This window comes from Acipenser ruthenus, chromosome 15, assembly GCF_902713425.1.
Source record: "Acipenser ruthenus chromosome 15, fAciRut3.2 maternal haplotype, whole genome shotgun sequence".
Lineage (NCBI taxonomy): Eukaryota > Metazoa > Chordata > Actinopteri > Acipenseriformes > Acipenseridae > Acipenser > Acipenser ruthenus.
This window is the reverse complement of record NC_081203.1, coordinates 7,508,011-7,521,122: the sequence shown is the minus strand read 5'-3', so window position 1 is coordinate 7,521,122 and position 13,112 is coordinate 7,508,011. Positions and strand designations below refer to the sequence as shown.

Genomic DNA, 13,112 nt, shown 5'->3' with positions numbered 1-13,112 from the left:
GTACATGCAGTTCCAGTAACTAGAGTTCCTAATTGTATGTTGCACTGGGGACAGGTTTAATTGCAAGACCGCAGCTCAGTTGTATGTTCTTGTCTCGGTTCACTGTTATTAAACACAGTTCAATGTAATCCCAGCTAGTGTATTTTAAAGCAACGAATGGAGTCCATTCAGGGGGTAATGCAATATAACACCAGCAGCTCTGATCTTATAATCAGCTTGTATACGTTCTGCTGGCACGTCTCTAATAAAACTACTGCTCTAGCACTCTCAGCCAAGCATGTTAACAAGATTAACAAAGAAAACCAATCAAGACCCGCATCAACACAAGCTTACTAGATTTTATATCTCTTAGCAAAAAAAAAAAAAACAAGGAAAAAATGACATATGTACATAAGAAAATTATGTAATCATGTTTTTTTTTTACAAGTACGAAATGATGTAAGAATGACTATGTACAACAGGAAATGACACAGAATTCTGTACAACAGGAAGTGAGGCAGATAACGCTTTGTACAAAAAAGGAAATGATGTTGTTGTTGGCGATGGACCCTCCCAGTAGGCAATGCTGATTTCCGTCAGCGATGGGCTTTGAGCGCAGTGAGAAGTGACTGAAGGGTTTGAAGGTGTTATGTTGACTTTATTCCTGGCATGTTGAAATGTGTAAAACACTACAGTTGGGGGTATATAGTAACTAAACCTGCAACACTTGCAGTAGCAGTTCATTCTTCATTTTGATTCAGTTCATACATTATAAAGCAGACACTATATGCAGAGGATCCACTCGCTGAATCAATCATGCATGACTGAAAGAGAGGCTCAGCACTTCATTCCTCTAATCATTCTGTTTTAGGTGCTGCTGCTCCCTCAAGCATGGCTTGATATCACCCCTAGTGGAAGGAGAGAGAGCTAGAGCATAAAACAATGGGGAACTTTGTTGGCAATATCTGCATTTTGTTTAATAACCTACTGCGCCTGCACTAATGTTAGCTGAACCTGAAACAGAGCGTAGCAAGCCTACTTTCTCTTTTACAGAGAATACACCCTCTGCTGTTTGAAAATAGCATTGCAGTCTTGAGCTGTCTGTTGTGATTCAGAACTAATCAATTTGAAGGGAAAATTAAAAAGCCTTGGTGAAAGAGCAACTTTAGATTCTGGTAAACTCAGGTTATAGTTGAAACATTTGGTTACTTGACTCATTAAAAAAAAAATTAAAAAAATTAAGTCACTTTTGAAAAGAAAATTCCCCTTTTGCAACAAAATGCTATCTCCAGGTAATCAATCAACCAATTGCAATTCATATAGGAAATCAAAGTATCATAATAATTTCACATTCAGAAAAGAAGAAAGTTAATAAAAGCAGTCCCAGCTAGATTTGATCAGATACCCAGACTTATAAAAACAATCACTGTACACATAAATTTACACAGACAGAAAGGCAAGGAGACACATCACCCCTATTCTCATGTTACCAATCTGTCTGGGAAAAATAAACAACTCTTATTAAACTCTTTCTAAAAGATACACCAGCGGCTGGACTCATTTCTAGGATACACCCTTACCCAAAAGTACTGCTCAATCACTGTACCCAGTAGTATTAGCAGACTGGATCTATTTCAGCACTACTTAAACTGCTTCTATATTACTGAATGGTCACTACTTACCTCAATCAGTAAATGCTGCAGAACATAGAAGTACCATTCTATAAACTTGGTGCTACTAACCCGGTCATTTTAATGAGGCGCACTATATATTTGTAATTTCAAAAGGGCATAAAGAAATGTGAGGCTATTATTTCATCCATGACTCAACAGTGCTGAATTTAGAAATATTAAAGGAAACTCAAAACATTTTGAGGAATTTCTTCAAGTTCCTTTTAGTATTTCTAAACTTATTTCTGCAGGCAAAACAAGTACAAAAATACACATCAAGTGGTATGACGACATTTTACTGTAGTTCAGAAACTGAAACGGTGGTCCTCGCATTTTTTGGCATTTTTGAATTTATAATACAAATATCTTAAATTCTTAAAGTATGTTCTGATTTTTAATATTCTTTAAAATGAATTCTCCTCCACAGTACATTTTTGTAAGGGTGTCTCCATTTGCTGTAATGATATCATCATGCCAGCTTTGTGTGTAGCCATCTTGAGAAGGCCTTGCATACTGAGTGTTGTCATGACAACAGTTAAACCCCCTGGATACAACATCAGCTAAGATTCCTGTTGAATGAAAAGTGTTTCTGTTCAGTTTCCTTGTATCAAAGTTGTCCATTTGAAAGTGAAACACATTGTGGTTTATATGAGCTACTGCAGCTGGTTTGGGGGGGGGGTGTTAATCTTCATGAAACCCCTCCGCAGGTCTGCACGCCCCCCAGGTCCAAGAGTGCTGCCTCCTTGTCCAGTGCACAGTCCCTGCAGGGGGCGCTATAACTCGCTGTGTCTCACCGGAGGCTCCAGCTTGTTAGACAGCGCTGTCAGGACCTTGTCGAATTTCTCGTAGCGCTCTCCCTGGCTGCCCTCGGCCCCCCGGCTCCCCCACAGCAAGCGCATCTGAAACTCTGTGCAGAAAACCTCCAGCACTTCAGCTCGCGCCTGGAACCCTGCAGGACAGAGAGAGAGAGAGAGAGAGAGGGGTGTCAGGATGCAGTACCACCAAACTACCACCGGATGGCAGCAAAACCATTCTCAAACACCCCTACACAGGCATATCTGTTTCTTTCCGGGGAGATTATATTGACTCCCATTATACACCCTGTAAACCAGGCATCATTTATCTGGATTCATTCCTCTTTGCTTACACAATTTACACCTAAAACAGAGACAACCAATATAAATAAATGCCTATGATGGCTTCCTTATGAGACACCTTGTATTCTTTTGTATGATTCCTTCCTACATAAAAACTCGCCACAGGTTGAAGTATAGGGGGAATGAAAGATGTTCGAACTTTTAGTTTGTTTCCTAAGCAAAGCAACATTTTTGGGGATATACACATAGAACTTCTATAGAGAGAGAGAAAGAGAGAGAAGTCAAGCCTCCTGCTTATGAAACTTCACCACAGTAAATCTGCACTGTAACTGTACAGTTTTCCCATGCTTTTCCCATGATTATACTATGCCTTTACCATAGTTTAATATGGCTTGCCATGTTTTTAATATGCTTTACCATACCTCTGGGCTCTACATGCTTCACCATGCTTTATTACACTTTGCTAAGCTTTTACTATGGGACTTTGGTGGCTAGTCCCTAATCTCTAAACTTGAGGTCTATATATTTTAAAAAGCAGTATTTAAAAAAAGAACAAGAATATTTCTAACACGCTACAGCATAATGCATCCACGATTAAAAGTAAAAACACAACAGGATCTTCTGCACAGCAATGCCTAGAGATAATGCTGCAAGTGCCAGTAAGGTTTTAAAGTCTTGGTTAGAACACTCTAAGGTGTAAAACCAGAACTAGAGATTAATTTGCTGTTAAACCAAATCACAGAACTATGGCTGGTGTTGGTAGGGGGGTGGCAGTCACCTACCTTGCAGTTTGGTCTCTGCATTGGTGTGGTAGATCCCCCCATGGTGAGCGATGGTTCGAGCCGCCTCCAGGTGGCTCATCACCACGTCCACTCCGGCGTCGACACTCTCCCAGGACTCCGCCCCCTCCACCACGGCCACGCCCCTCTCCAGCAGAGACAGCAGAGGAATCATATGAGGGAAGGAGGTGTTCGAGAGAGGGCAGCTTTCTGAAAGAGGGAGGAGAGTGTGAGGGAGAGAGAGAGAGATAGGGGGCTCCCGAGTGGCGCATCCAGTAAAGGCGCTCCTCGCAGGATGTGCTCTATAGCCTGGAGATCGCTGGTTCGAATCCAGGCTATGTCACAGCTGACCGTGACCGAGAGTTCCTAGGGGGCGGCGCACAATTGGCTGAGCGCTGCCCGGGTAGGGAGGGCTTAGGTCGGCAGGGGAATCCACGGCTCACCGCGCATCAGCGACCCCTGTGGCCGATAGGGCGCCTGTGGCTCTGCAGCGGAGCCGTCAGATCTGTGTTGTCCTCCGGCACTATAGGTCTGGTAGCATTGCTGTGGATCTGCAGTGCGAAAAATGACGGCTTGGAAGGAGCACGTTTCGGAGGACGCGTGTTTCAGCCTCCGTTTCCTGAGTCGGCGGGGGGGTTGCGAGCGGTGAGCCGGGGATACAGATAATAATTGGGCATGCTAAATTGGGGTGAAAACCGGGGTAAAAATAATTGCCGACGACTAAATTTATAAAAAAAAATAAAAAAAAAAGAGAGAGAGAGATAGGAGAGACAGCAGAAGAACCACGTGAAGGGAGAGGGAGTGTGAGGAGGAGGGAAGAGAAAATACTATATAAGGGCAGAATGGTAACGGAAAGGGAGAGAGAGAGAGAGAGAGAGAGAGAGAGAGAGAGAGAGAGAGAGAGAGAGAGGACAGGAGGGCTGTACCTTTGCCGTCATTCATGCTCTTCATAAAAGGCTTGAGTTTTTTCTCGTAGAGAATGGCGCCTTCTGTGTGTCGCTGGCGGAGTGTCATCCAGGTCTGCTCCAGCCGAGAGATCTGAGGAGGAGAAAGCAGGAGTGAGGAGGATACACTTCAGTGGAGTGAGGAGGATACACTTCAGTGGAGTGAGGAGGATACACTTCAGTGACCAGGTGCACAAAACACCTTACTTACATTCCAGGTTCATTTTTAAATGTGAGGGTGCTGTAGGAAGCAACGTAATGCATTTCAAGAGTAAGTAGCGGGGTTCCGAAAAATGTAGCGTTCTATGTCCCCATGTGCTGCTACAACTATTTAAATAACTTACCTGTCAGTTTTCTTTTCGTTGTTAACATCCTGACAAGTTTTTACACTTCTAAATTTGAAGTCTCTCTCAAAGGTATTTTCAAGATGACTCGTGTTTGAGATCAGAGATGTGTCCTCTCTCCAATCACTGCCAGTAGGCGTACATTTTTACTGGTACTCCTGCAGAGACGAGGGTGTGCTTTTTCTTTATCTATCTTTCTATATAAGGACCCCAAGCTGAAATACGACCCCACCAGGATGCAGAAAACACACTTTACCCAAAGCCGATCAGAAGATCAATTTTTGTACTTTTGAAATGTAAATAAATAAAATAAAATAGGATGATTTGATCATTTTATTTAAACGCACATAGGTCGGCAATGTAATTATTAGGCTACCACATTAACTTTTTTTTAAAATTTATTTATTTTTGAACAATTATTTTTATTCATTTTCCAATTTTTTCTCCCAATTTTGGAATTTCCAATTATTATTCAACCCAGCTCACCGCTGCAACCCTCGAACTAACTCGGGAGAGACGAAGAAGAGTACTCGTGTCCTCCGAAATGAGCCGTCCCCTTTTTTCACTCTGCAAGCCCGCCGTGCAGCCATATTCAGAATTTACAGTGTCGGAGGACCACGCAGTTCTGAATTGCGTATAGGCCAGCCTGCAGGCGCCCAGCCTGCCACAGGGGGCGCTGGTTGGCAGTGGCATAGCTTGGATTCGAACTGGCGATCGCCAAGCTATAGGGCGCATCCTGCACTCTGGGCAGATGCGCCACTCGGGAGCCCCAAATTCTTTTTTAAAATAGTTTGACACAATTGGGGCTACCCTGGATAATAATTCCAACGAGTCTTGTTTTTACATGAAGAGATGAAAACAAAATTAACATGGTCTATTGGTAGAATTGTACACAGTTGTTGTTTTTTTCATAGTTTAAGTAAGATGTATAATTGCGTGTTTAAAGCTGTGGATGAACATACCAAATACAATACAGCACGTCCCTTTCTTAAGCTCATTTCTCTTCATACAGGATCTTCTTCAGTTTCATACATTATTAATACATAAATAAGTACATTCCTTCATGTCAAAGTGAGACTACTTTGAATTACCGATCGGGGTAATTGTGTCAAACTAGGCTAATTAATGCGGTAGTAAATTGGTATATTGCATGCCTATGCTTTTAAATATAATTATCTGATTTATTTATTTAGGTATTAATATTGTATGACACTGAAGATGATCCTGCATGAAGAGAAATTAAAGCTATCTTAAGGGAACTGTATTGTATTTTGTATGTTCAACTTTAAACACTCAATTATAAATCTTATGTAAAACTATAAAACCCATAGACCATGTTTATTTAGTTTCCATCCCTTCATGTAGACTAGCTGGAATTATTCTCCAGGGTAGCCCCAATTGTGTCAAACTATTTGAAAAAAAAAGAGAGAGAGAGAGACATTGAAACCACACCGTCATCACTGCTCAAGCTTCATTGTGTCTCTTCAGGAATTCACCTCCCAGCATGATCAGAGAGAGGACACACCTCTGTTAACAATGAAAAGAAAAATGACTGGTACATTATGTAAATAGTTGTAGCAACACGTGGGGACGTAGAATGCTCTAGTTTTCGGAACCCCTCTACTTAATTTAAGTCAATACCTTAGACAAGGGAAAGTGTTATACTTAAGCTGAGGGAATACAAACCACTTTTTCAGGAACAGTGACTAGAAACCTGGTTCCAGGGGATTGGGAGACCTAGTTTGAGGCAACTTTGCTGTATCAAACTCCAAGTCTCCCCTTGTGCTCATAGCCTGAAACCTAGCCTCTTGAAACCAAGTTCCAAGCCACAAAGCTCCTGGTTTCACAGACCCCTTGGTCGCCAAGTAGTTCTTGAAAGATTAACAAGGTATGCAAGCATTATACATATCCTGCCATGGACATATCTCATTACAGGTGTCAGCACAAATAAAACGTGGGCTATCATGTCGTACATCTGCAGCATGTGGAATACAATCTCAAAGCAAATCCCTAGCTGGACAGTCTCAGATTCATGACAGTGGGACCGTCGTACCTGTGGCAGCTCTAGGGCCTTCATCACAGCAGCAAAGCCGAACATGTTGCCCAGGTTGCTCTTGAGCTCAGCTGCCAGCTGGATGGTCTTGTGTAGCAGGGCGGCACGCTCCTCTGTACTGCCAGTGCAGCCAAGCAGATCCACCGCCATCATGATCGACATGGTGTGGAACCTGGGGGGCAATGACATCATCGTTAGAGACACGGAGAGCAATGACATCATCGTTAGAGATGAAGAGCAATGACATCATCGTTAGAGACACGGAGAGCAATGACATCATCGTTAGAGACACGGAGAGCAATGACATAACCACCTCACTCAAAAAATCAGCTTCTGAGGGGTTCTTTCTGAAGCCGTCCTCATGGTTGAAAAGTCCTAGCCTAGCAAATACCTAGACCCTGAAGCATGGGCAACATGCACACTCATACTGCAATGGGCAACTGAACAGGACTGAGCTGGCATGTGACCAGCGATCAGACCACTGCAGCTTCCCTGGTAGGTTAGTTCACTCAGGCTGAAATGATTTTTGCAAGCTTCACCTTTATGCATCACAGCAAACATTTTTTATATGAAACACAACTCAGTACCGTAACCACAAATACTTCTTTCATCTCCAGCCAGAGAAGACTATTATTCAAGTCACATATTTGAAGTGTTAAGCCCAAACCCCTTTTCAGCACAGTAAATGAGAATTCTGGGCTTTAATGGCATTGGAAGTGACTGCCTCTTTGCAGTGCTGTATTGGGTCTGTTCATAGACAGACTGCAGCCCTCTCACCTCTCCAGCAGGTCCAGTCTCAGCTGTCTCCCGTGGGGGAGGGTCAGTAACTCCAGCCCTGAGCTGACCCCCATCATCCTCTGCATCTCCTTGGTGACACCCAGGATTCTAGCAACCTGGAGACAGAGAATATGAGGACCATTAATCAGCTATCCATGCTGTAGGAGAGAGAGACAGAGACAACACTGGAGAGCGTCTATCTGTCTAATTCCTTATGGGTTTTAAAAAAGTGCAAATCAAGGAACAATTTCCTTCATTATGTAATATGCATTTTTGAGTTTCAGAAACTAGCAGAAAATTTCACCCTCCTAACATATCTACACAAACATAATGTTCCTTTTTTTTGGCCATTCATTTTTCATCACCACCCAATCCACACTAATTCTTAAGATATCTGTGTTCTGACAAAATGTTCTGCCACAACAAAGGTAGTTCACTTCCTGTTTCACAGGAAATAAGACCCCAACTGACCGTTCTATGTTTTACAGTAAGCTACTCATAGAAAACGATCAGGTGGGGTCAGGTGGTTTGGGCTGTAATACAAGAAGAGAATCAATTACAAGAATCAGTCCAGAGCAAACCCAGTTATGACTAAAAATCCTTGCAGAAACTAAATTGGTAATAGTAAACTATGCAATTAAAATCTATAAATCACATCACCGTAAATTGGCAGTGAAGTCATTTGAATGCATAAACTCTTGATAAATGTGTAAAGTGTGGTGTGACAGGGCCGAGACCCTGCACATGTCTTGTGTCGAGTTGGCAGGGAAGGAGTTCATCTCTCCTTACCAACTCCATGTGAGAACGTGGCTGGAAGTGAATAATTAATGATTAATTAGGCTCCAGCCACCAGTCCTTTGTTAGGGAGAGCGAGTTTGGGTGAGCTGCCTGGGTGCTTTTGTAAAACGTTAGTGAAGGCAAAGGCCCAAGCTATATTGTATTGTTTTGTTTAAACCTTTTATTTTGGCCCTTGTGCCATTTTGTGTTTGTTTGTTAACATGTATTCATTTGTGTAATAAATGTGTGCAACAGCACCTTTAAACTACAGCTTCTGTCGGGTCTGCTTCCTGACATTTACCAGCCTTGGCTGTGACGCTATCCTTTCACATATGGCTTTTTACCATACCATACGGAAACAATATGGGCCATATTTTGAAAGTGTGTACTCCAGTCTTTAATTAACCCCTATTTTTTGACAAAACACCATGAAAATGCTTAAGAGACCTTTAGTCACATTTCTTAGATGTTTGGTACTAGTTTTGTAAAGTAAATGGGTGTTTCTCTCATTTAAAAAAATAGGCGTTAATTAAAGACTGGAGTAAACTCCAGTAGAATATAGTCCATGTGTCCTCAAAGGTAATGCAGTACCCAGCCATATACCCAGATATCTGTACTCTGTAACATGTTCTACCTGTTTCAAAGTTGCTATAACAAGCTTGAAACAAGCACAGAAGCAGGATTTGTATTAAAGATTATACATGTAGTTTCATTCGCATTCACAGACGCACCGTGCAGTCGGCCTGGGTGAGGTGCATGGCAGTGGTCTTGGCGTCCACCTCGGCCAGCAGCTCCTTCACCCTCTTGAGCACGCCCATCTCCAGAGGCTTGTTCTCAGCGGGCATCAGTAGGGAGGGGTAAGCGTTGGGCTGGAATGCAGAGGCTGTCTCAACCATGGGCACAGTGAAGCTCTCCTCCACAGACTCTCCCCTCGGCCACCTGCCCGCCTCCTCCACTTGCAGACGCTCGACATAGCTCTTGGCGGGCAGCGGGAAGGGCATGGTGGGGCCAGGGGGCTGGCTGTACCCATGGGCGGGGGTGGAGTGGGTGCTGGGCAGAATCTCAGGGCAGGGCACGTTGTTGTTGGAGGACGGGCAGAGCTGCGGTTCACTGGAGCGACGCGTCACTGGGGAACTAGGCACCATGCCCACTACCCGCCCCACTGCTGGGCTCTTGTGTCGGGTAACTGGGAGGGGAAAAAGAGAGAGAAACCCAGTTAGTGCTGGGCCTTTAGTATAACTCTGGTGCAAATAAACAACTAATGAAGTCGTCTTTTATTAAGGGTTTTGCTTTAAATCTTGTGGTTAAAGTATTCTAGGCAAAACCTAGAAAGCTCCAGTGAAAAGTCTGCATCACTTTTTAAAACTGAAACTAGAAATACACTCAGAAGTGTTCATTTAAGGGCTTCTGTATACACCTCAGTTTTGTATTCCTAAATGGTAGAGCACACAGAAGTATGTTAAAGCATGGTGAACTGCAAAGGTACATAGCACATGTATTAGGGTAGAAAGAAGCTTGGTCATTCTGTCCCAGTATTGAGAGGGGTTATGTGAATGGACTCACTGGTGCTGTAGGCAGGGGAGAGCGGCGACTCACTGACTGGAGACATTGGGCAGCGGTAGTCCTGGATCTGATCCATGCTGAGAGCGCAGTTCCGGATCGCCTCCTTGTGGTGAGGGACGGAAGGGCTGTGTTTGAAGAAAAAGGGGAAAGTTAGAACAGACTGACACTTTCTGTTGTACTGTATTACTCGAGTGGAGTTCAGCACCTGTGTCTGTGTGTCTGTCCAGGTACAGCACAGGCAGTGATCTAGAGTCTGTGAAAGGGAAGGGACAGCAGACTGAAGCCCCTGTGTTAAACTGGATGGGCACAGCACAGTTTTTCACATATTAAAGTGATTATAGCAAACAAAATAATTCCAGCAATCTTCTGTGTCATGCATTTCCATCCCCATGTAGGTCTCACAAGTGCAGTTATGAAAGAAGTGCGTGTAATTACATGCATTTTAATTGTAACCATGCTAAAAGGTTAAAGCAAGCTCTATTTGCCTGTCTTACTTTCAGGTAGTCTTCCTAGGTCCTTTCACCTGGAGAGTAAAACTGACCCCCCCCCCCCCCCCCCCCCACCCCCCCTTTCAATGGCTGCCTTTTCATTAACCAGCCAGCTGCTTTATCTCTGTATGGGTGCCTTAAACTTAACAAATTGCCTGTTAAAGTAAGGGAGTGAATGCTGAAAACAGATGTATGTTTCTAATTATTACTCATGCACTCAAACATCTCAGTTTACGAAGCGAGAGAACAACAGTACAAGGTGCAGTGACTGAACCAGGCGTGACAGCCGCTGCTTGCTCAATATAGTCCACAAACAGCTGTGACATGTGCCGTGTCAGTGGCGATTGTAATGCTCTGTGATATTTGTGATCTATGGTATAAGCCAGTGTCCACTCTGAACTCGTTTCACCTGGTCCCCTCACCGGACTCCACCTTGCTTGCAGAGGAGATGACCGCTGTCCTGAGCAATGACATTTCTACTTCACCACCCAAGCTATGTGCCCTATTGGAACACAAGTCATTGGAAATGAGTTCCTGCCTGCAAAGGAACTTCTACAAACTGCTGATTTGTAACTGTCTGTACTGAATGTAGGTAGGAAGTTAGTAGGGGGTATAGCTCCCCTGTAAGAAAGAAAGACCCCCTTTAGCACATAAAAATAGGATCTTAGGGGGGCTTTGATCAAAATGATAGACAATGAGATAATTTGCCATGATTTTATTTGTTTTACGAGTCATCACATTTTGCATGATTCAGTTTGATTATCCAAAAAGCCTAATAAAAGTGTGTATTTTGTGGGTTTAGCTGGTGAACAGATGAAAAGAAAAGAAAAAAAATGAATCCTTTAAAATGTGAAGTTCCAATATCAACTAAAGGATTAAGGAGAAAAAATTAGATTTGAGGGAGAACAAATTTAACAGATTAAGAACAAAAGTTGAAAAAATACAGTTCAATTAATACAAATAATACATTTCAGTTTTGTACCTGTGTGGTAGTTTCTCTGTCGTCAGCCCGTCTGTCATGGTGACGCTCCGCCTCTTGATGTACGCCCCCCTCTGATTGGCTGGGGAGTGGCAGAGACCGTGCTTGCCATTGACCAGGGAGAAGCTGGCCTCCAGGTAGCGCAGGGGCAGTGTGCGGTTGATGGGGAAGTGGATTTGGGCGCCGCCCTGCTGGGAGAGCGGACGCCGGTTGCCCGTGTAGAACAGCACAAGGGCGGGCAAGGTATCAAAGCTCTCGCGCTCCAGCAGGTACTGCACCCGGGAGGACGAGTCGCTCGTCTTCACCAGCACCTTGCTGATCTTGAAGTGCAGCGCCTCCTGATTCCAGCGGCTCGTCAGCACGTAGTCCCCCACGCTGGTGAGGGAGTCCCGGACCAGGAAGTCTCCATTGCGAACGACCAGTGTCTCTGAAACCTGCCCAGAACGACAAATACAACCTTTATTTTCAATCACCGGTCAGTATAGGTACCATGGTTAATAGAAAGCTTTAATTTTGAATGCCTTAATTTCAGGTACTCTGTTACTGTTTCACTTCCTAGCCCACTGGCTGCAAAGTATGTCAGACATTTAAGGGGTGGGGTGGGGTGGGGATGGGGGCACAATTTTTTCTCCAGGGGAAATTACCCAGTTGAAATCTACCTGAAAGTTAGGCAGCAAATACAGCTTCCTTGAGCTAGATATACAATTAAAATATCTGTTTGCTATAACATGCGGTTCTCTCAAAACTGCAGATGTGAGACCTGCATAGCTAGTTGAAATGATCTACAGTTAAGAGATGTGGAAGAATTTCATTAGCTATAACCCCTCTAAGTGATATTAATTTTGTAATGTAAATCATAATTGCTGACAATTCCCCTTTGAGGGGGCATATAAGGTTTATAATTCATTTCATGACTCTGATGAAGGCATTAGGCAGACTGCTGAGTATATGCTGCAATAGAGAACTGCAAAGTAGTGAATACAAACTGTGGCACAACAATTCAATTAACTTTCTCATGTGAGTCAGATTTGAGCTTAATCTCATTAGCGTTGTGAACACGCAGTCAGGGTTATCTAGATTAGATGAACATATCACTCAGTGAACATTGGAGTGGACAGTTAATGGAAAGAACACTGCGGTCAGTTTGGAGAGGTGACCATCCCTTCCTACCCGGGGCTCAACAATAGCAGCGAATTCAGAAGCCCCTTCAGATTGTACAAATCTAAAGCAATCTATAGAAACACTGTGATGGTGTACCTTTTGGAAAAATGCTATGATTTTCCTATAGTAATATATATGGTTTTATTGAAAGGGAGAATACAGTGGTACAGACACGTGGGGAAGCACAATGACAGTTAAATGGTCCAGTTTTGACTGCATCCTTTATTAAAATGGAACAGAAGTACCCTACAACATAAAGGAAAAGTGGGGTTAGAACTTAGAAAACAGAAAACAAAGTGTTCTTTGAAAGAACTAGCTACCCTAACTGTAGGCAGGGAAAAAAAATCCATTTGATTCCATTTGATACAATCTAGATTTTGTGAATATTTCTCGGTGACCTTCCTAATATCCTGTGATGTATGGTTTGTATGATGTTATATTGATGTGTCTGCCGAGATCATTGATTCCCAGCTTTTATGTGTTCTTTCAGCCATGGGGACT

The 13,112-nt window shown here is 43.3% G+C and overlaps 1 protein-coding gene across 3 annotated transcripts in view; it reads right to left on the bottom strand.

Annotated features, from left to right (window-relative positions):
• Window positions 1-318: 318 nt before the first annotated feature.
• LOC131697534 (SH2 domain-containing protein 3C-like) overlaps window positions 319-13,112 on the bottom strand; it is a 68,421-nt gene continuing 55,627 nt past the window's right edge. For 2 of the 3 annotated variants that reach the window (XM_058987092.1, XM_058987091.1), the window contains 9 exons: window positions 11,454-11,884; window positions 10,881-10,973; window positions 9,984-10,108; window positions 9,152-9,606; window positions 7,644-7,759; window positions 6,867-7,038; window positions 4,452-4,563; window positions 3,529-3,735; window positions 319-2,598 (listed from right to left, as the gene is read on the bottom strand). In XM_058987092.1, coding sequence (XP_058843075.1) covers window positions 2,423-2,598; window positions 3,529-3,735; window positions 4,452-4,563; window positions 6,867-7,038; window positions 7,644-7,759; window positions 9,152-9,606; window positions 9,984-10,108; window positions 10,881-10,973; window positions 11,454-11,884 — 1,887 coding nt within the window. In that variant the 3' untranslated portion in view covers window positions 319-2,422. The remainder of the gene's footprint in view (window positions 2,599-3,528; window positions 3,736-4,451; window positions 4,564-6,866; window positions 7,039-7,643; window positions 7,760-9,151; window positions 9,607-9,983; window positions 10,109-10,880; window positions 10,974-11,453; window positions 11,885-13,112) is intronic. The other variant, XM_058987090.1, reaches the window with a different exon arrangement.